At 30.6% G+C, this 23,702-nt stretch overlaps 1 protein-coding gene across 7 annotated transcripts; it reads left to right on the forward strand.

Moving 5' to 3' along the window:
• Positions 1 to 421: 421 nt before the first annotated feature.
• Positions 422 to 23,479, forward strand: LOC113521141 (G-protein coupled receptor 52). 7 transcript variants are annotated; one of them, XM_026906577.3, is made up of 6 exons: positions 422 to 601; positions 1,014 to 1,148; positions 10,487 to 10,568; positions 13,258 to 13,437; positions 14,251 to 14,495; positions 14,942 to 23,479. In XM_026906577.3, the coding sequence occupies exons 2-6, from the start codon at positions 1,110 to 1,112 to the stop codon at positions 15,536 to 15,538; spliced, it is 1,143 nt and encodes a 380-aa protein (XP_026762378.2). In that variant the 5' UTR covers positions 422 to 601; positions 1,014 to 1,109; the 3' UTR covers positions 15,539 to 23,479. The 7 variants fall into 7 exon arrangements, with proteins under 7 accessions (XP_026762378.2, XP_031767226.1, XP_031767227.1 ...); XM_031911366.2 differs by having other exon boundaries at positions 425 to 601; positions 14,251 to 14,507; XM_052896586.1 differs by lacking the exon at positions 422 to 601 and adding an exon at positions 2,774 to 3,066 and having other exon boundaries at positions 1,021 to 1,148; positions 14,251 to 14,507.
• The last annotated feature ends 223 nt before the right edge of the window (positions 23,480 to 23,702 follow it).

Genomic DNA, 23,702 nt, shown 5'->3' on the forward strand with positions numbered 1-23,702 from the left:
GAAAAACCCTAACTGAAATAACACCTAAAAAGTATGTCGATGCTCTGTTGCTGATTACGTGCTTTGTTTTAGTTATAATAACTGAATATATATATATATATATATATATATATATATATATATATATATATATATATATATATATATATATATATATATATATACAAAATATACAAAATTTTCTACTTATAAATTAATCTGTAATTCATTTAATGTGCAAGGACCGTGTCGAGGGATGAGTGCAAAACGAGGCAAAACGCAACACTTTCTTAAGTTACGGAACCATTCATTGATGCGTGAATCGTAACTGACCCAATTCGTCGACTGAACTCAAGTTTCAGTGATAAAAAGTGGCTAAACGATGAATCGATGGTGGAAAGTTAAGTGCGCGGGCGGAGACGGGGAACGCGCGGGGTTTGCGCGCGCCGTTGTCTCCGCAGTGAACATTTCGGTACAGTAGGCGCCACACTGGAGCAAGGGTGAGCTGAGCTGTGGAAGGGCACGGCAGCAAAAGTCGCGGACGAGGCCGGTAGGCCCGTGCCCGCGTCTCTAACGCTGCCACAGTCACCTTGTACGATCGGCATATCGTGATGATAATAAAGTAAGTTACCAACTTATAAAGTTTTACATAAATTCACAATAAAACTTTTCATAAATTGTTTTTTTTTTCAATCCAAACATTATACGTAAATAAAGCTTTCACTATATTCTTTGAATTAAAGGATTTAAATGACGTAGAAATTTGTAAGTACTCTTATTTAAATATAAAATCAGCGCCTATTCGAATTTACATAAGATTAACATACATACATACAAAACTTATATATATATATTGAGGTATAGGTGTTTAATTGTCTAAATTGCGTAGGTATGTATTTAGTTACCGTCTGCCTATGCTATTTTGCTTGTTACATAGAAGTAAGATATTTACTTGATTTTTTTAATAGTGATTCTTATATTTAGACATAGTTGCTTACTGTAATTAGACTTGTATATTTTTTCTTTATTTCTAGCTTTCGTACAATATAGAAATGAGTATTATTTATTGTACTGTCACCGGGCTATGTATATGTCGAGAGAATATGGGATGATAAGTATTGTTAATTTGAATGAACGTCGATTTCTATCTTCATAACACAGTTTTAGGAGTAAGTACTTAATTATTATTTGCTATTCTTAATAAGTTTTAGTTTTTGTGATCTGTTTATTGTAATTACCTATGAAACAGTGAATACGATTATACAGGTAATTTGTAATGTAGTTGTTAGTAAAGGATAAAGGTGACTGTCCGGTTGTTTTAAAAAAAAATGCCGGTATAAGATGTGCATTTGCGTTTGTAATTTGGTATCGATTGCGAAGTGGCGAGGGGCGGGAGCTAAGCGACCTTGGAGCGCCCGGCCACCAGCGAAGCTCCCACGGGCTGACCTTGACTCCCCAGCACAACGTGCGCCTCGACCCCCGTCCGAACAATAATAACATCGCGTTTATCGTCATATTAAAGTCACACGTCTCCGTTTACGCAAACATAATCACTCAAAGTCAAAATTAATTATTCCTAATAGAACATTGTAAACTATATCTTTAACACATTATATTTATGACCAAAAAAGACTCATCAACCAATATTCATTATATATTGTGCTATTGTAAGCGAAGCGAGTGCATGTGATTCAATTTTTATTGTATTCTGTGCCTAATTGTGGTTTTAACCACTTATTGGGTATCATAAATGTGACGTATGTTATTGTTATTAAATACATCAATGTAATGTATACTTTTAACTGCCTAATACATTTATTACATACTCGTAAACAAATGATATCACATGTATATTGTTGACTGACATAATTGTAACCCGTAACTCAATGAGGTAAAATCAATTCCATAGAGACATGATTTTGACGATGGAGTAAACTATTGAATTACATGCGACCTTGATGCCCGGGTTCAACTTGACCTTCGATTATTGCAGCTGCGCAATGCGTTTCACTGTCGAAATCGTATTTCCTGTTCTTGTTTCAATGTACATTTCATTGCGTAATATCGTTAGGTGTATTTGTATTTAAAATGGCATTTTCTAATTGTTTTGCATAAAATGCAAATAGTGGATTAGATAGTCATTTGCTGAGACTTTTTAAAATTTGTAAATTCAGTTACTAATGCTACGTTGGTAGCTACGCCGTGTTTATTTATTTAAATCAAAAGTTATGCCGTGCAGTAACGTCGGTTTGTAGTGTTAGTGAAAATATAAGAATTATAGTTTGTGTTGTAATAATATGAAATATTCCCAAAATCCCAAAATTTTACAGTGGGCAGTATTTATCATTGCTGATATAGTGTTAGTGAAAAAGGTAGCGCTACGAATCTGCTACGAAATAATGTTATTTGATTAATCTTTAGACTTTTTTAAATTCAATTTTTATTTTTTGTAAGAAAATTTTTCATATTGTACGATATTTTTTTATGTCATTGAGATACAAACAAGCATACAGCCTACCTGTTAGTAAGCAGTAGGGTTTGCAATCCCGCATATCGCATTACCGTATTTCAGCGATTTCTCATATATCAGTGAGACTTACAGAATTCCTGTAGCAAGAAGTAGATAGAAACACAATAATATGTAACTTATAAATATTATAATGCATGCATTACAATATATGGTTTATTACTCTTTCATGCAAAAGCTGCTAATTAAAATATAGTACACGGATAGATTATATCTTAGCGCATAGGATTCTTTATATAGTTATTCATGCGTTCCTTTCGATTCCAGTGCTTGATAGCTTGAATGATAAAACAATTAGAGATAAAGCCAGTGTAGTGGACAGCAACATGGAGCAGGAGATTTTTAGAAGATCGAAGACATCGGTTACTAACGTCTACGAAGAGTTAAGATATTCAGGCGAGAGATCGTATAAAATAGAATAGACAATACAAAACAGACGAATATTTTTACGTCGTTTGAAGGGCAGTCATTAAGCTAAGAACAACAAAATATATCTTATTACGCAGCCCATAAATAAAGCGGATACAATTATTGAGAAGACGATCTAATTTATTTAGAAGGTCCTTATTCATATTAGACTAACACATATTAGCATAGTTCAACAAAGGAAATACTAGTAATTGGACAAGTAATACTTTGGTAGTGCTTGGGAGAGAGTTTATTAACTTATATAAAACAAAAAGAGAACGTAACTTTTCGTAAGATTTCTTTAACATAGCAATTCTAACCGAGCATTTTACCAATAGTAAAGCCAAGGTCCTTCTTTTAGGTACAATAAGGGATTTAGACTATTGGAGAGAATCGAAGGCAATGAATTGTTATTAATTCAGCAAAGTTATCTCGAACTTCCAAGAATAATAGCTTGGTATTTGGATTGATTGGAATTGATTGAAAATCCACATCCATTGTACCAGACAAGAATTTGATATAGCGTGGTGTTTGTCTCATCAATGACTTTGGGGATTCGATCTGATTCAGCTTGGGCATTTAATTGCAAATCATTGGCATATTGATGATAAAATCAGTCAAGGATATTACTAAAATTTAATAAAAATCTATAAAAATTGAGAAGAGTATAGGAGAAAGAATATCGATTATGATTGGGGCAGACCAATCAAATAACAAATAATTGACACCAACCACGAATAAGTAGAGAATCAGTTGATTACAGATTCAGAAATATTCTCCTTCCTATTTTTTTTAAATAAGAATATCATGATCAACGGTATTGAAGACATAAGAAAAGTCTTTTAAGACAGTACAGTTAATTTACCATGTTCCAAGCCCTCTCTCACATCTTCAATTACTTTTTGAAAAACAAAATTATATAACTGTTTATGAATTAATATTTTCGAAAGAAAAGACAGAATAAAGATAGGCCTAAAGTTCTTGAGAAGTTTGAGAGAAGATACTTTAGGGAGTGGAAGTTTGAAAGTATCCAGCCCTTTATAAGAAAACGTACTGGAATTAAGAAAGAAGTAGATGGTGTGAGTGATCAGAGGCAGTACGATTTCAAGTATGACAATGACTATAATCCTACTCAAATCATTGGAACTTATATAATTAAACTTAATGGAAGAAATTATGGATCTTCTTAGCCGTGACAGAAGAAAATGAAAACTTCTTAAGATCTTGTAGATGGAGAGGGTCAGGAAGCAATCTCAGCCAAGATATTACATTTAGTAGAAGTATCTAAAACGGGATACTAAGGAGAATAGAAAACTTAAAGTCGTTAAGAGATATAATTGAAGTATATTCGCAGATCTGCTAACACAAACCTAGTGATTTGAGAAACTTCTATGTACTAGCCGAGGGAGAATTTTTAAAATTAGAATGTATATAGTAGTATTTCGCAGCTCTTACCATGTAATTACATGGATTACGTGCTATCTTAAAAAAACACTCCAGTTTTGCTTACAGCGGTCCCTTTTGTGTGTTGAGAAAACACGATTACGTCTGGACATGGCATACATTTATATACTTTTAATATGTATATTATAATTTAATATATATAATATTAAAAAAATAGGTACTAAAGATAAAAGAAATGGTTAAATTGATTTTTGTAATTCTTGCTAGCAAACTAAACAATAATAGAAGATTCAACTATTCAAAAGAAGTAAAATAAAATAAAACAAAAATAATGAAATATATTCTAAAATAAGTACAATACTGTACACGAAAGTACAAGTATAAGTTTGTACACGAAAAAATAAGTAAATAAAACTCAAGAATAGACAGTTGTATGAACTTAATTTACTTTTAATATTTTTTAATTTTTTTATACAGGAATTTTAATTTTCATATATAAATATATTTTTAACCCATTATTTATTTATTTATTTGGTTATTTATATTGACGTTTATATAATTTTTATGTTTATTTACATACTAGTTTAAGAATATTAAAAAAAAAACAATAATAAAAATTCTTTCTAGAAGTAAAAAATGGAAATTATAAGTTAGTAAAAATATTTTTAAAGAATATTAGTTAAAAAATTGATAATATTAGTTTGAAATTCGAAAAATCGGATATTTGATATGGATTAAATGTTGCGGAGATTACTGTGGGATCCCGCTGTAATTGTAAACTTACTGCAAATATGCAGCTGGAAAGAAAAGACTGCGGGATAGCAAACCCTAATAAACGTTGACTGTCCTATGAATAGTTTATGATTAGCGACTTATGAACACCACTACCGCCAGAGGCATCACGCGTGTTTTGCCAATCTTAAAAAAATATTTTTAGCTATGTTCTGAAAGTCCCATGCTGCCAACTGTAGTTTCTTGGGAAAATATCGAAAGTGGTTCATTTCATAAACTGAATCTTCATGATAGGGAGTTAGTTAGGGATAAAAAAAAAAATAAAAAGAATAGAAAATAAGTACAAAGTGCACATTTATGCCTGTAACTACGAATAAACTGTCAGTTTATCTCATATTGGGTTTCTGAAAGAAATCTCTTTTAGAGATAATCTCGCCCTTGTGTACTAATATGTTTAAATATACCTTTTTGTATACAATGAAGAACAAAGAACAAGGTGCATTTTTTTAAATTTTTTTTTTATATCTTGCCAACATCACAAAGGTAGAATAACTTACTTTTTACGTTAGGAAGTTATTTCCGATTCTATCATCACATTTTCATCAGCATCATTTAGAAAACTGTCATTACAGGTAAAAGATGCGGTTTCTTGACAGTGAAACTAGTTATAATTATTAGATAAAGCTGTCCACTAAATCATCAGCTGTCTAAATTAAAAAAGTATTTTTTTAAGAGAGTGTTCAGTGTGAATATACATATCTATTAAAATGACTATCATTTTCTATGATATCCAGAACTACAACAAGAAACAAGTTTGACATCTATTAATTGTAAGTTGATATGTCGTCCAAACTACAAACTCAGATTGGTTTCATAGCACGCGGGTAAATTTCGTGACTATGTATAGCAAAATGTATATACAAAGTTGTTTTTGAATTTTGACGAGAAAATTGTATTTACCAGGTTAGAGGGTTGTTTAAAAACAAGCTATAAATATAATCAGAGGGAGACTTTGTACAAAAGTCGATTGCTTGGGTACCTCTGTCCCATTCGTGTTTCAACTGTGAAGCAGTTGTGTTTGCATGGCTGTGTTTCGGTTTGAAGGGTGAGATATGGCGTGAATTTACTGGGTACAGAGGAATAACACCTGAGTCCTCAGGAATGGCAACGCATGGGGGGTATCATGGGCGAAACAGTATACTCTGTTATGTCCATGGTGCTGCTCATGTCTATAGCCAACGGTTACCACTTTCCATCAGGTGGGCCGCCAGCTTGTTTGCCATTCTAAGTTGTATAAAAAAAATATCTGTTTTTATCTAATGATTGGCTGGTAGAGAATGCCATATGGCATTAAACTCACCATTTGTACAAATTTTATTGTGCAATAAAGAATAGATAAATAAAAATATATTCTTAATTATTACATCCTACAATAAGCAACTGTGATAGCATGCTTGCATGATGCAGGATCTCTGTTGGAACATTCTCTAAATTAATTTAGTAACAAATTGACACATTCAATTAATCTATTTTTAATTTGAATTAATATTGGTCATGAGCGGATATAGTCGGGTCATTTATTCGTTTGTTTATATTTTTATCAAGTTTTATCGAAACCTATTATAGTACAGGTATTGCATAATATACTTTTAAAAATATCGGCGAACTATTTATTCCCCGTGGTTTCGTTCTTGATCGTATCTTCATGTTCAACCTGTTCTCAAGAAAGGAGAGAGGAAATCAATAATCAAATGCAAACATAGGAGTATTTCTTCAAATCCGAGTTTCAGAGATTAGTGCGGTCAAATTAAATGTTCCGTTTTATAATATTAGTATACGTAAATTGAGCGGAAATTAAAAAAAAAGATTTTCCTTCTTAAAGTTATTTAAAAATAGCCAGCATGTATTACAACTAGTTTTTGCCCGCTACTCCGTTCGCATGGATTTTAGAAGTAGATAAACCAATGAAATAGGCCATTTCTAGACGACGTATCAGGATAACACATATAGTAGATTTTAAGTTACACCTTCAGGAATGCAACTATAAAAACTGAATCTAATTTGGTATAGTATTTTTTGCGTAATATTGGAACAAACAGACAGATATACAAATAAAAAAAATAATAGTTTTAACATATTGCTCTTATAAGACCTCTCATATAATTTTTTTTTAAATATCTTCCTTGTACAGACGTGATCTAGTTACGGTTTTATTATAGGTAAATAAGAGTTGGCTGTCCTACTAACTCAACAACGTAGTACCGTCGCGTTTACGGATGAACGTGCGGTGGATAATAATTAATCTATACATACATATATTTTATAAAACCTACTTAGCATGTTTTATTACAGAAATTCGCTTCAGTAATTTATTGAAAGTACGTTTATTTTCCCGTTTTGCATTGCAAAAATCGGAGTTTATACTTTTATTCGGTTTTATTCCTTGTGATATAAATTTGTTTATACTGGAGTTCCGTGCTGATTATCTATGCATGCAACCTTATTTCAGTGTAAATAGTAATAAAAATGCATTTACTCGTGAGAATTATGAATAATTTTCATTGTTATTTCATACTTTTAACGTGCTACGTACGTCTCAGAGGGTTTATTTGGGTCAGGGTTTTTTAAAGTTATGGTTCTACGTACCCTTATTAGGCTTTCTATACCACGGCAAAACGCTTAAAAAAATTTACCATCGATAGAAAAAATAAGGTATTTTTTAAATAATATTATCTGTTTCCCGCGAAGCTGATTGCGTAAATATATATAATATCCTATGAGTTAAAATATGCTATATAATCTACCTTTATAAAGTTTCAGCCAATTCAACGAATCGGTTATTTTATAGCATTTTATATTAATAAAATTTTGTTATTTGTGAACCGATTGAAATAAAACAAACAGTAAATGTTAAGTGGAGCAAAACCACAACGCATTAGTGAAAACTGCATTCCAATCGGTTAAGACGCTTCTGAGATTAGCACGCATAAACGTACAGACAAACAAACAGACAAAGTGACAAAGTGCTAAAAATAATTGTTTTGGGTTCTATTGCGTTCATAAAGCTCCCTTAAATATTTTTTCTTATATATCTTCAAAATTATAGACAGCGACCAGTTACGATTTTATTATATGGATTGATAAAAAAAGAAGTACAAAATAGCAATAGAAAAATGTTATTTCTATAATTCAGCTAATTTAATGTAATAGGCCATCCTTTCCTATCCGGTGGGTGTCGTAAGAGGCGACAAAGGTATGGATGGGCAGCAGCGTCGTTGCTAACCCGTCTGTCAAGCGTGGCTACTATTGACAAAAATAGGGGGAGGTCTATGTTCAGCAGTGAACAATTGACGTCTGACATGATGATGATGGTGATGATGAGTGTGATAGGTGTAGTTGTTTTTAATGTAAACGATATCGATTCTTGAAGCTCAATTTTAATCTTATTTCAGATTCAGCGTTTACTAGATTTTTATATTTCATCTCTAATATGACCAAATATGAAAATCCATAATACACCACATAAGCCGTTAAGCAAATTTTGTCGCGTACCCTCTACGATTAATTGATATAGCCCAAGTGATACGCGTACCCCACTTTGAGAAATCCTGATTTAGGTCAACAAAAGAGCAATAGGGAATTGTCTGCGACAGTGTACATAGTGCTGCTTAAATATGTATACACGCCCCTGTGCCTATATTATAGTAGAGTTTCCCATGACCTGACCTGACACACATTGTATCTGTTAATTAATCTATGGCCTAACTACTGTTTTACTTTAAAATTTAATTTAAATGAAGCTGGGTTGATTGCTATATCCATAAACATATCTATTGAAGTGCTTTAGTATGTTGTAATTGTGTATTTATGTAATGTATATTTATTTATGTTAAGTATAACTATTTATCGTCGTATATCGAATTATAAAAGTCGAAAAAATCAGGTATTAATGTGAATTTATGTAAGGGATTTAGTACTATTTACATTAGGATGGTATACGGTACCTGGAAATATTTTAATTGATAATAAGTCTTTTAAGTCCTAATTTTATTAACACCACAATAATGTAGATATGTAGAGTCATCCAATACTCTAGAATTTATCACAATGAATTACACGCAAGGGAACAAGGTGTGTGCTATACACGAAGATAATTAATTACAGTTATACTTTTATGTATGAACACGTAAGTACGAAATAAGTACGTACTACAACTAGGGGTCGATGAACGTTAAAACTATTATTTATTTTAAATTTATGATCACATATATAAATATAGCAAAATGAGAGCAGTGGAATAAGATTGACCGTTAGTCGATAAAACTATCTCCTCTGAAATGTGACTTCACCCTTATAATATAATATTTTTTAATCCCATCAAATCAGGTGTCTTTGAAATTATCTAAAATTATTGTAATTGTTCCAGACTTCGTAAGTGAGTTTATTGCTGTTTATTGCTTCCAACCTTTTGCCTATCTCATTTGTTAGGATTTTGTGAGATATAGCCGCTTCAAAGTGCTTCAAGATAAAACATACGTCATAATTTAAGTTATATCCTCAGGAACACAACTATAAAAATCTCATTTAATTTGATACAGTTGTTTTTCGTGATGCTGCAATAAACATATAGACAGGCAGACAAAAATTCTAAAAATTATTGTTTTGGTTTCTGGTTGCTCATAAGAGCAACTAAAGAATGAAGTTTTCTTTACAGACATAGTTTAATTACAATTTTATTATATTAGTAAGATAAGAAATAAGATGGTCATATATGGTGTTATTTATAAAATTAACGTATCTATAATAGATGCAGAAATTTCGAGTAGTAAAATGTAAAACAAAAAAAAAATAAAGAATGAAATGAGTGTCTGTAGCGGTGTCGATTTAATTTACGTCACATAAAATACAATGGAAGGGGTTGACAATTCATTACATTTTAATAGTGAAAGTGATAGTTCTACGTTGGTAGGTTGTAAACTAAAATAGAATGACCTGAGCTAGCACTTAACAGTTGTGCCGATGACCGACCGGAGAAAATAGGTCATCTCTTGTCGTTGCCGTCATATAACTAATACATTTACTCGTATTTTAGTGTCAAAGCTTTTGGACCATCAACAATATTTGCCATTATATCTCTATATATGGTATACATCTCCTTATATGTTGTGTAGGAAACTCAAGCTTAAAGTTAGAATAATTAAATTAATTATTTCCATTTAATTTAATTTCTCTAAGTTTGAGCAATAAAATGAAATAAATAATAATTGTGATTATACATAGCCAAAAAGATAATATTTGTTATAAAATCAGTCAGAAAGACAGATCAACAGATTTCCTGCAAAATTTTATTAATTTATATATCATTATATCATCAGTTCATTAACATATCTTTAATATTAATTTCAAAATCAGTATTAATTCTGCATTGTTTCACAGGTACAATTGGGCATAAGCGATTTTTCAAAATGGCTGATTTGTCTTGCAAGCTCCTTTACTTGCCTTCGTGTCATCGTTAATGGTAAGACTTTGCGATACATTATTTATTTAAAGCTATAAGAAGATTTGTTGTCTAATTGTGTGGAGTTATTTTTATTAAAATTGCCCTAGTAATCCCGTTATTCAGTTCAACGCTTAAGTTATATAAAGAACTAGCAACCATTATTTATTTATTTGCGCTCTCTCTGTATAAGGCATTAATGCAAATATAATAATCTATAATAGATAAATTATGTCAACACATATCTATGTGTTGACATAATTTATCTCCTTATTCATAAAAATTAAAATGTCCAATAAATCTATTTTAAATATTAGTGTTTTTTTACTATCTGCTGAGAAATTAATGTAAAAAGGACAAAATACTTCAAACTCCAAACAGCCTAAACTTTATCATATACCTTAAATGTTTTGTAAAATTTATAAATGTAGTGAATAATTTTCTTCAATATGACCTATTTAAGTCCACTAATGTAATGATTGGAGGCAGGGGGAGAGGGAGTAAAGGATTTGTTAATAATGCGGATTACTAGCCTCATTGCTGATAATATATCCTGTCAAGTCAACCTCCACGTGATTACCCCTGGTATCCATCACGATGAGCTAACTGACCTGCCTTTTCATTCTCATCTATCGCCCCACACTGGTACCCTGTCAGCGTATACCGTTAGCGCAGGCGGGGTTACCATTCTATTATCATTCATTAAAAAAATTAATCACTTACATTATATTAGGAAATTCTCAGGAAGACAGTAAGAGCGTTAGTGCTATGGGCATCAGTGTGTAGAAAATTGGTTGTGATGGTTATTATTTTCTATGGGGTAGACTTTCAGGTAGTTTTGTTACTTCGCTACAATTAATGGCAATAAAACATAAAAGTACAAGTTACAATACATAGTTACAATTTATCGAAATCGAGAATCACGTGATTATGTTAATTTTATTGATAAATCTTGCAACGACAAATGTGGCAGTCCGTATATGACACTGACCGATGTCGCAACAGCGTGGTGCTGGTTTGGTTACCTGCCGCCTGTTCTTTCAACTCAATAAGGTACAACAAAAATTTCGTTTCAATTCATCTTGCTCTAAATGTTTAATAGCCACACTACCCATCCCACTTAATTTAGCCATGGTCTAATTATTTACTTCACTCGTACTTTAAAATATCGACTGACAACATTTATCTACTGAAAGTAGATCGATATACTGAATATACTGAAAGTGATCCAAATTCTATCTTTGGTCACACAATACCGTTTTCAAGGATAATGATTTAATTATAAATCTTGGTTCCTCGTAAGAAAAAAATAAGCATATTTTATTTTTAGCCTCAGTATCCCTAGAGTGTTATACTATTTTGAGAATCTTGATTAGTTTTAGATTAAAAAAAAATTAAAAAAGTTTCAAAATAAGTTGTCATAGTAGTGTTTATATATTTATGTAAAGTGTGTATATTTATTTTCTCAGCACGCCAAGTCAAAGTTGACTGAACGTTAAAGTTTTCCTAAATGACAAGAAACAAATTGTATTTCATTTTTGTATTAAAACTAGAGGTATTCTGGTTTTATTTAGTATTGTGATGCATAGCAGTGCCGTTTAGGTTGTTACATGATACTAAAAACAACGGTGATATTTACAAATAGTGGTCGTAATACACAAAAATATTATACAGGGATTTTTTAAATATTTTTCTCTGACTAGTCATGAACTTGACCTGTTGCCGGCTTATCGTTGAATTTTGGGGCATGTTGTATAAAAAAATAAATTTGCTATAATAATTATATTCATTGTAAATTATTATATATTAAAAAATACATGAAAAACTATTTATAAAAAAGAATTTACTTAACAATTTATTTAGTTGTATTTTTTTAATATGGAAATATATGTAGGTACATAAATAGAATACATAATGAATGTAATTTAGTATTGACTATTTTTATATTTATTTTTCTCCTTAATTAGACTTGTAGTAATACCCTGTGGCAATATTCGCTAGTAATTTGTATAAGTACACCTGAGTAAGGCGATTCGATCACTTATACAAATAATAAATACACTTTATAATAAAAATAGTAGAATGAAGTACCAGTACTTTGAATAATCCTATTAATATTGTAGATACAAAAGTTTATAAAAATGGATGGATGAAAGTATGGAAGAAAGTAATGTTTGAACTTTGGTACACAGGTAGGTTATATCCTAACATATAGAATACCTTATGGATGGATGAAGATTTTTTTAGTAATGTAGTAGATAAGTTTGACGTATTGACTTATTAAAATCTCTCAAAGAGTTGGCTTTATTTCGAATCTTAACAGTAGCACATAGTACATTACAATTACAATTTAACTCATATTATAAATGTGAAAGTTTCTAAAGATATTTGAATGTTTGCATGTTTGTTACTCAACCACGCAAAATTTTCTTAACGAATTTGATGATATTTGGTATAAGGGTACGTTATATTCTAACTTAGTGCAATAAATACTTTATGTACTGATTCACGCGGGAGAATCCGCGGGATACAGCTAGTTATTTATAAATGTGAAAATTTGTAAAGATGATTGGACGAGTAGCATTTTAGTACATGGTTAGGTTACTATTATGACTTAAAAGATAGGGTGCTTTATATATTGATCGACGCGGGATGGTGGAAACAGCTAATATGATAATATATGTGATTTTAGTGACTGTTGTATATGCAGGTATGCCAGCCAGGATGATGAGTGTTCGCGGGGGTGCTGTTAGTACGGGTGAGGTGAGCGTGGCGGACAGTCCTCTGGCTACCTTCGAGTCACTTACGCAGGCCGCTGTTATCGCCGTCATGGGTGTCGCTATTGTTGTATCAAATCTCCTAATTATAGCTGCTTTTCTTAATTTTAAAGGTAAAATGCTATCTATCTATTATATTTAAGTAAGAATATAGGGTAATATTTTGTTACAATTAGAATAGAAATTTGATTAAAGCAAATTTGATTTAAAAGATTCCTAAAGGCCTATGCTTAATAAAGATAAAAATGCGCTGTTTTGTTATCACAAACTATGTATATTTTTACCATTAACATACTACTTATAACCACTCTAATTGGAGAGAATGAAAAAATTTGGCATTATTGTTTTGGGAGTAAATATCTAAATTTGTTGTATTATAAAAAATCTTAAACCAGTTAAAATAAATTCATATTAATAATTAAACTTGGTTATCAAATTCGTGTCACTTATGTTTCAATGATGAAAGTTCAGTTAGACAAGATGGTGCGGTTGTCGTAAGATTGAATTTTAGTCCAAACCTTTCAAATTTATGTTTGATCTGAACGATAAATTATTTGCTTCGTGCTGCGGGGGGCATGTGAAGTTGTTGTTCGTTAAGCCACAAGGCTTTGCCTTCGTGTATAACGATGGCGGGCAAAGAACTCTTGACACTAGAGGGCGACGCCCTCATATGAGTAGTAGTAGTAGTGCATATTAGTGTTTCCCGTACGATTCATTCATACATTCAGATATGGTTTATATGTAGAACAGGTAGATTATTTTCGTTCTTGACCTATTTATTAGATCAGGATGAAGGCTATTGTATTTCTCATATGTAACTCCTGAGAAGATAATAGATAATTGATCATTAATTAAACCAAAGGTAATTTAGTAATTTTGAAAGCGCTATTTTTTATTTTTTACATCGATAAATATTAATGTTACAGGTCTCTCCAATGAAGTGATCAATTACTACTTATTATCATTAGCGGTGGCGGACTTGCTGTGCGGCTTATTTGTGGTGCCTTTGTCGGTTTACCCGGCCATCACAGGTCGCTGGATGTTCGGCGACCTGATGTGCCGGCTCGCTGGTTATGTCGAGGTCACTCTGTGGTCCGTTTCTGTCTACACATTCATGTGGATATCCGTGGACCGTTATCTCGCCGTCCGGAAACCTCTCCGATATGAGACGGTTAGTGCAACGGTACTTATCTTTTGGAATATTTTCTATTATTTCACCAACATTTTCACCTCATTGCATATCACTCCCCTAATTCATTCCCCTTTTATGAATATTAAACGATACATTTTGTATAATCCCAATAGATGAATCACTTTTATAATATTTAATTACTTTTGCTAGTCAGTTGAAATAATTAATCGTGCTACTTTTATACAGTTTTTTGTAGTATATCGAGTTTACAGTAGGTTCATAATTATAGCTTTTAGTAGATGTTTGATGAATGATATACGTAGGTACAATTTAGATAGATTTTCTTTTGAATAGCGATTTTAATTAAAATGAGCCAATTAAATAGGCGCATCGAAAATATTATATAGCCCTCTTATAAAATCATTTTAATGCACATTCATACTATTTAGTTATTTCAACATATAATGCGTCATTGGGACTATCAGGTACAAACGCGCACTCGAAGTCAATGTTGGATGGTTTTCACTTGGATCTCCGCTGCGATGCTGTGCTGTCCACCTCTACTCGGATATAAGAAGGAAGCTAATTTTGACAAAGAGACATTTATCTGCATGCTCGACTGGGGCACCACATACGCCTACACCGCTACTCTAGGGATACTCGTCTTAGGACCCAGTGTTATTTCCATAGTTTATAATTATTTTTACATATTTTCCATGAAACGAAAACTCAACAGTGGAGCGCCTATTCATGATAAAGAATATGCTACCGCCTTGGCTGAAAATCTCGCTAATCCAAGCCATTGGATGAGTTTTGTGCTCGTTTGTGCTTTTTGGCTCAGCTGGGCACCATACGCTGGTGTAAGATTGTACGAGTACTTCACTGATCAAGAACTAAAGATTCCAATGTTACATTTTGGGGTCGTATGGCTCGGAATACTAAACTCCTTTTGGAAAATCGTTATATTGATATCACTCAGCCCACAATTTCGTTTAGCATTGAGAATTTTGTGCTTGACAGCGTGCTGTCGTACCAAGGGCCGTTTGCAAGCAGAGCTTATCGGAATGGATAATGACGACTAACCTTGTCTGTTTCGAATTAGCTTTTTACCAGTAGATACGTCTATATTATTTAAGTTTTTATAAATTGAGGTTTAGAAATATATTAATAATGATTTTGAAGCAAATGGAAAATGAATGATTATCTACAATTATATTTTATTAATCTTTGAGTAATTGTCATCGATTTGAAAGCTACTACTTCATTTGTACAGTGCGATGCGATTCTAAGGTATTTGTTTGAGTATGAGACAAAATAAAGAGATTTTTTTTTAATTATATCAACAAAAAAATTTCAAAACACATTACTAAGACTTTTTTATATTTTAATCTAATATTAAAAAAAAACATATCTGTTTTAAAAGGATCATCATCGTTTTCATTTTGCTCTTTTTTAAAAACTGTATGTTTAGTCCATAGAAGGTGTAGCGAAAGGTAAAGGTTATAGTAATAAAAAAAGGAGAGTGTTCTTGAAATCGAATAGCTTTTTTCAAGAACATTAGGTAGATCCAGGTAGATCAATACTTAATATGAACAAGGTTTTTTAAATCTTGTATAGATTATCCATAATAAGAAAATCTACCTATATAAAATCTATGCAACTTTCAAAAAACTTTTGTAACGATATTGGTGTTATTATTGATAATGGCAATACTTTTATATGTAAAAAGAATATTGAACAGTATTATGTAAAAGAAGCATTCTATTTATTTTTTTATACAGATGAATCATGTATAACTATGAGGTTAAATGGCATGTTTGAGGTTTGTCTCATACACCAGAGTGCAAAATACCTGCGTTCACATGCATATACCTCTTACTATAAGCAATTTGAGTGACTAAATATTACGTAAATAGATATATATATATATATATATATATATATATATATATATATATAATTTTTTATAATATATAAACAAGATAACAAAAAACAAAAATGATATATAGACATTTGTATTGAAAAAAGATATTTATCGGCCTAGTAATTTACATCAATACAAATTGTCTATATTTACTGAAAATATGTGTGTGCGTCTGTCGTTTCGCTTCACACTGTGCCAACGTTGTAGTTATCCACTTAGATGCAAATAATTATTGTCATAATAGAGAAACGACGGGTATTGGAAAAAACAATGACCCTAAAAATATGTATACTCATTGTAATTTTATATTTGTGTAATAAAAACTGTATTTATAAAAGAATATCGATGTAACAATATGTATAATCAGGTGTGTTTAATTTTATATATTTCGGAAATGGAAGAAAAAATATAAAATATGTTTATTCTGACAATAATAATATTATGCATGTGTTTAGATTCAATATTAAACACAATTTGCTAGATGCAATAAAAGTATCCATATCATTTTCGCATTTTGTGGTATATTACCATAGAATACATAATTAGTTGATACTAATGTATATAAACTGTAATAATTGTACTTTTTCATTAATTACGTGGTTGCTGAGTTTATTGTATGAGCTGTAATATATCTAGAAAAATGTGCCATTGATATTATCATTAAAATTATTTTTACGAGTAGATTTTTTCACAGCGTCACTTGCAGAATAAATGCAAAAAAACTTTAATGTAGAATAGCTTTTTTTAATGTTATCTATTAGCTATATATGTAATCTCTTATTTAACTTGAACAATTTCTAAGAAATTGCGAAAAGTGGTTTTGTTTGCTAAATTTTTTTTCGAGTTATTTGGAAAATTATGTAGTACAAACAGGCTGCGAGTGTTCATGCTGCTCTCAAATTGAAGGCTGTGCTTATGATATTTTGAGTGTTAGGTTAATTATTTAATTTAAAGTAGACTATATTTTAATTATAGTAGATTTTATCAATGGTGGGGATTCCAGGATACGTAATATAACAATGTTGTTAAATTATGCACTCGAGCATAAAGATATAATAAAACTTATTTTTTCACTATTTATGTTAGTGTGGGCTATGTTTATTTCAGCATTAATAACTACAGTATAAAACCTTATTTCAACACATTTTTTTTATTCTAATGTACCTATTGCGTTTATAATGAGTTATATCATGATGTAATGTATTTATAATATGTCGACTTTGATCTAATTAACTGTCAAATATTTCAATCAATCTTATAATTACTGATGGTATTCAAGATCAAGATCAAGGTTTCGTATATGAAACTAAATGCTTTACGCAATGATTAATATTTCATAAGAAACTAAAAAGTCTTGTTTACGTAAAAGCTTTTTGTGATAAAGAAAAAAATAAATAGAATAAAATAATATTACTAGAGAAGCCCAATAATGTTTTCCAAAACATATTAACGATGTAGGACAGGCGAGACACGCCATCCGCTCTTGTAATCCGATTACAAAGTTGCCGAGTTGATTCAATTCCTACCGTATAAAACGAGCATCGTCATTCACAAACACATTTTACATATGTACAAATATGAATAATATAAAGCATATATATTTGTGTAGGTGCTTCATTTTTATCATATTAGTAGAGTGTAATGTGAGAGACATCTATAGACAACTAGAGAAAATCCTGCGGTTTCCCTCGCTTTTCCCATGTTGAATTTTGTGTAATGTGAAATATTTCTTAACCCTAGTAGTTAACTCTAGTAGTTTTTGGTGTTCAGTCTCTGGTTCTAGTTTTCTCTGTTTTGCATTTATATACACTGTGTTACAACAAAATACTTAACAATGATATTTTTTTTTAGTAGTTCTGGGTCGTGTAAATGATAGAGCAATCCGTCCTCGCAATTGGATACGGGCGACGGAAAGCGATAATATATTGTAAAAGGATTATCCTCATACTTCATGATAAGTTGTAGTTATACTGTATCATTCTCAGGTTATTTTAAAGACTGTTCTTGATGAAACAGAAAAGATAAGAGGCGTGAGCGCGACTAAAAGCCGACGTACCTATCATCAAAGGTGTCCCAAAGATAAAAATAGCTTTTATGGTGTATTCAATGCCAATCTAATAATCTATCTTCATCATTGAATTTTATATAAATTCGTTTGTTGTATTATTATGTCGTATAAAAAGTCAGTATATCCAAATTATTGTTTAATTATTGTTGTTGTCAATAAAAGACAACTAGACAAAAACACTTTTTGTCAGTTTTGGTAATGATTTAATGTTGGATTTACCGAAAGAAATCTCTTTATAATCTTGCCTTTGTGCATGTTATAATGCTTTCTGTATACATTAAATAATAATAGATTTAAAAGAAAGGCAAATTAACTAGGCTTCGAAAATAGTTGCTCCTTTTTCTTTTTCTAAATACTTATTCGAAAAACGCATAACCGAAACGTCGCAAAAACGAAAAGTAGCAAAAACGGAACGTACAAAAACAATATAAAAATAGAACTTGATTTATTTAGCAAAATTATGAAACATTTGATTTTTCATCGGTTTTATTGGATTACATCACGCGAAGATAGAGTTTTCGAATAAAACAACAAAACATGATGAATAAAATTTTATTATAGTTTATTTTTTTGTTTTAAAGACATCATATTATAATATATATGCATACGACTATTATATTATAATAGTGTCGTAAAATGAGGATAGTAACTTATATTAAATAATACAGAATTATTTCGATCATTTCTTTTTTGGCGTGTAGAATTAGGTTTGTTATCAAGAAAACTGAAAAACGCTTTAGCGATTTTTTTTAATGTATAGTTTTCAAATATAATGGTAATAAGTTTCAAACGCAGTAATTATGTTTAAGCATTATAAAATATCTTTAAACATGGCTATGGAATCCTTTTCTATTCTATTCTGATATCTGACATACTATTGGGTAGTTTTAAAGCTAGAAAATAAAGAATAAAAAATCTCTTTCATCTGGTGAACAGGCGCTTATTGTTATAGAGTTATTATTTCTGTTAATAAGCGGTTGTAAATAAACGTAAGTAGTTGTTATTTAGGAAAACTGCAATTTTGTATACAGTCAATTTATTTTACATAATCATTTGACAGTAGTGTGATAAAAGATACTAGGTATCATGCCTTCAAGTTATTTACTTTAATAAAAAGGAAAATTTATCGTATAAATATATATGGCACCCGATTATTTAATAGTTTTTTGCGAAATCGGTATTTTATAGATATTACTGATTTACCTAAAATGCTATTTATGATAAAGTATAAATCACAGAACAATAATTTACTATTTATATAACTTGTCTTGGTGTTATAAATATATTTGACAGTAATATTTTATATATAAATGAGAGTTAACAATTGAAATAGTGAACCTCGATCAATAAATATTATAATAGAATGTATATGGATGTTTATATTTCTCGTTAAAAATTAAGCTGATATTTATGTATTAAAAATTGTTAACATACTTCTAGTACTTAGTTTTGTTCTATTTAACTAAATGCTTGTATAGTTACCTGGCAGAACAAGGAAATTGTCTACATCTTTCGATATAAAAAGTACAATAATATCATCTACCTATTCTATACTAAGTGATTGAAATGATACCTAAAATTGTTTTAGTATTAGTAGTATAGCTCGATATAAGTACAGATTAGTAGTGTACTTATTTATTATTAATAATTAAATAAAGCTGGGGTTAAATCCGGATATCAAATACTCTCTATCTATTCATTTACTATATTTGAAATTTTTATTTATGTGTCACAATAGCGCAGACATTAGAAAATGTATTCTAATTTATGTTATGCAGTACCGGATTACTATTAAGTAGAAAAGGGGCCACTTTTCTCAGCAGAGGTCTTTGGGTAAAAATTTCTCCTGTATACAAATAAAATCTTTGCTCGAGTTTATCACGTTAAATTATATACAAATACGTTACACGTAAGTGGCTCCTACAGAGATGCTTATCATATGGATAATCCGGGACTAATTGTCAGATAATATTAAATGTACCTAACTAAAATATCAATCTTTGTACAGGACCTACAGTTGACATATAGTTGGAGACCTTGTACAAAAGTCGTTTACTTGGGTACCTCTATCTCATTCGTGTTGCAACCGTAAAGCAGTTGTATTTGCATGGTTGTGTTTCGGTTTGAAGGGTGGGATATGGCGTGAGTTTACAGGGTACAGAGGAATAACATTTAAGTCCTCAGGAATGGCAACGCATGGGGTATATCAGGGACGAAACAGTATATTCTGTTATGTTCATGGTACTGCTCATGTCTATAGGCGACGGTTACCACTTTCCATCAGGACCGTCAGCTTGTTTGCCACTCTAAGTTGTATAAAAAAATATATGTATTTTTAGCTGACTTCAAAAAAGGAAGAGGTTCTATATTTCACTGCATTTTTTTTATACAGAAAAATGTTCAGTTATATTAAGAAGTATGTAGGTATTCATCTAGTAGTATCTTGATATTAAATATGATAAAAGTCCCAGTTGGTCTTAAACCAAATTACCGATTGGCTCACTGTTATGTGTTTGGATGAGCTATGTGTCATAAACGTAAAGGAGGCTTATTAGTACTTATATATGTTTATGACACACAGCAAGGCACGACATCATTTTCTTCGCTTGTGAATGTATTGTTTTGGATTAAGTCGGAGTTATAATTTTTCCATTGGCTTATTGTCGTGACCTATATTTAGTAGATGACATGTGAATGTTAAAAATTTTCTATTTTTTTTACTATCCAATCCTTCTAGATATATGAAACAAATTTATTAATAGAATATATCATATATTAATTAGTTTGTTATTTATTTACGACGGCTACTTTAGCTAAGTTTGACGACTGTAGGTACTGTTACAAGTGAATATATATTCATCCGATCAGAATTTAATATGTAATTAATAATTGAAACATAAAGATTTGATTGAATTATTTGTATTTTCAATATTAAATTAATCATAATTATCCGGTGATATAATACTTATATAGAGTAGCATGTAACTTATTTCATGTATATTATTTATAATATTTAAGTAGGTATTTTATTGTAATTTATTATACTTATGTAATTGTTATTGATTGTAATGTAATGATTACTTTTGTAATGAATTCGTCCATAAATGCTGCCAAATGTATTTTAATTATTTTATTTGTAATTATTTCGTCATTTATTGTTAAGGTATGTTCCAATATATACATAAATAGGGGACTTTTAAAAATTGTTATAGGTTGAAATATTACTGCCCATTGTGCTATAATATACATTCATAATTTTGGGTGCATTACTTTTTAATTTAGATGATATGCCTCTTTGCTTATGTATATCACGAAATATTCGTTTTCTTTATTATACGTACTGTATATTGACTGTATACGGTACAATTTTCATAAATCAATAAGTACTGACTCAACATTTTAAGTCATACAGTTACCATCCCACCATGGTTGTGAATAAAAACAAAGTAATTGCATAATTATTATCAATGTTGAGGTGAGCACTCCAGTGAGCAGAATTTGTGTTAAAGCATTTTGTACTTAAATTGTTCAGCTTATTGTATATTTCAATGAAATAATATCAATACATGTATTTTAATTTTTATTTAGAAATTTATACAAATATAAAATGATAAGTGTTTTAAATTGATTTTTAATCGACTTCTGAAAGGAAGAGGTTGTCAATTCGATTGTATTTTTTGTGTGAATGTTACGAAATATCTTTGCTGTCAACAGTGTCTTGTTTCAAATGATCGCTTTTGTTTGTATTGTCGGTTTTGTAGAACAAAATCTTAAGTTATATACTATTATAATTTTTTTGGTGACACTGGGGAGTGGTTTTGGTATTGTATTTTTTTTCTTCGTCGTTATAATCTCTTGTTAAATTGTATTTTAGCACAAAATATGTGAATTTTAGTGTATTGTTCTTTACTAGGTACTCTTTGTCCGAATTTGCCCCAGCTACTCTAGTCAATTTTCTCTCGCTAGAATATTGTCAAATAAACAAAATAGTATTTAAATGAAATTTAATAAGAATGTTTATATAGTTAAGTGATATTTATTATATTCGACAGTTTATTTTTTGTACTAGTGCTAAGTAACGTTTGTTAGAGGTCGTTACACAAGATAAATTTTTAAATAGTGCCGATTTTAATACCGAAGAAACTAAATCTAAATTTTGTATGTTCAATTAAAGTAACATTAATATTGGCTACTTTTGTAGTTAGACGATCATAATACTACACAGTATCCATAATATTAATGTAGTCAGTGTATGAATCCACAATATTACTTATACAGTATAATGGATTTTAGATTGTAAACCCTTAATTTATTTATAAAAACCTTTAGGTCCTTGTTAACGGCACGGAAAGATATACAAACGACGACAGATTATTTCAGCGTTGCTACATTTTGGTATGAACAATAAGAACGTTTTTAATATGTCACACATTTGGACTCTGTGGGACATATTTTGTAGAGAACTAAAAATAAGAAAAAGTTATGCCGACAGATGGTTTTGGGTACGCTTTGACTGTGATTTCGAAATATCTATTCACAGACCCCCACTTACTGATGTTGGCTTCTAGTAGCTTTAACAAACGTTTTAATTTTGATGCTCTAGTTATGAAGTCGTCGTTTCGTACTGGTGCTGTTAGACTAAGCGAGCGCATATTCGTTCTTCCTATTTTTTTATTGCATTTCACGAGTAATTGTTTGTGGCTCAGCTGCATTCTCGAATAACTTTTTACGTTGTTTTTTAAGTATTTTTCTAATCTAATTGTTCAGTTCTTTTAGTCTATCTCGCCTTTAAGATTCAAAATCGTGCGTTACACGAGGCCTATAGTTAAATGAAATGAAACTATATTGACGTATTATGCAACGGAATATCATTTTATTTATTCAGATAATTGAACACGAATATGATAACAGGTTTTTGTATTGTTAATAACTACAGAATATTTATCAGGATGAATTTCATTGAAATATTTTGTCATTTTGCCATGTCATATTTCTCGTACCTATTTGTCATTATTAAAATTTAGGCCAGAATGGTTTGTTTTATTTTGTTTTATCTTTGTACTTTTTATGTTTATAAAATCCTACTAACGCAAGTGTTACTACTTTAAGCTAACCCTGTCTATGCACTTTAAAACCTTGGTATAGTAAATAAGCCATCATCATTCCATATGGTAACCATCATTTGATTGAACCACAGACATCAGAAAATGAACCGTGACTTCTTTTTTTTTATGCAACTTAGAATGGCAAATAA

This window comes from Galleria mellonella, unplaced genomic scaffold (assembly GCF_026898425.1).
Source record: "Galleria mellonella isolate WM207_F2 unplaced genomic scaffold, CSIRO_AGI_GalMel_v1 utg33, whole genome shotgun sequence".
Classification (NCBI taxonomy): Eukaryota; Metazoa; Arthropoda; class Insecta; order Lepidoptera; family Pyralidae; genus Galleria; species Galleria mellonella.

Coding starts and splice junctions, on each gene's coding strand:
- LOC113521141 (XM_031911366.2), top strand. CDS start 1,110: ATGAACGTCGATTTCTATCTTCATAACACAGTTTTAGGA. Junction 1,149..10,486: donor TTCATAACACAGTTTTAGGA/GTAAGTACTTAA, acceptor ATTGTTTCACAG/GTACAATTGGGCATAAGCGA. Junction 13,438..14,250: donor TGCTTTTCTTAATTTTAAAG/GTAAAATGCTAT, acceptor TTAATGTTACAG/GTCTCTCCAATGAAGTGATC.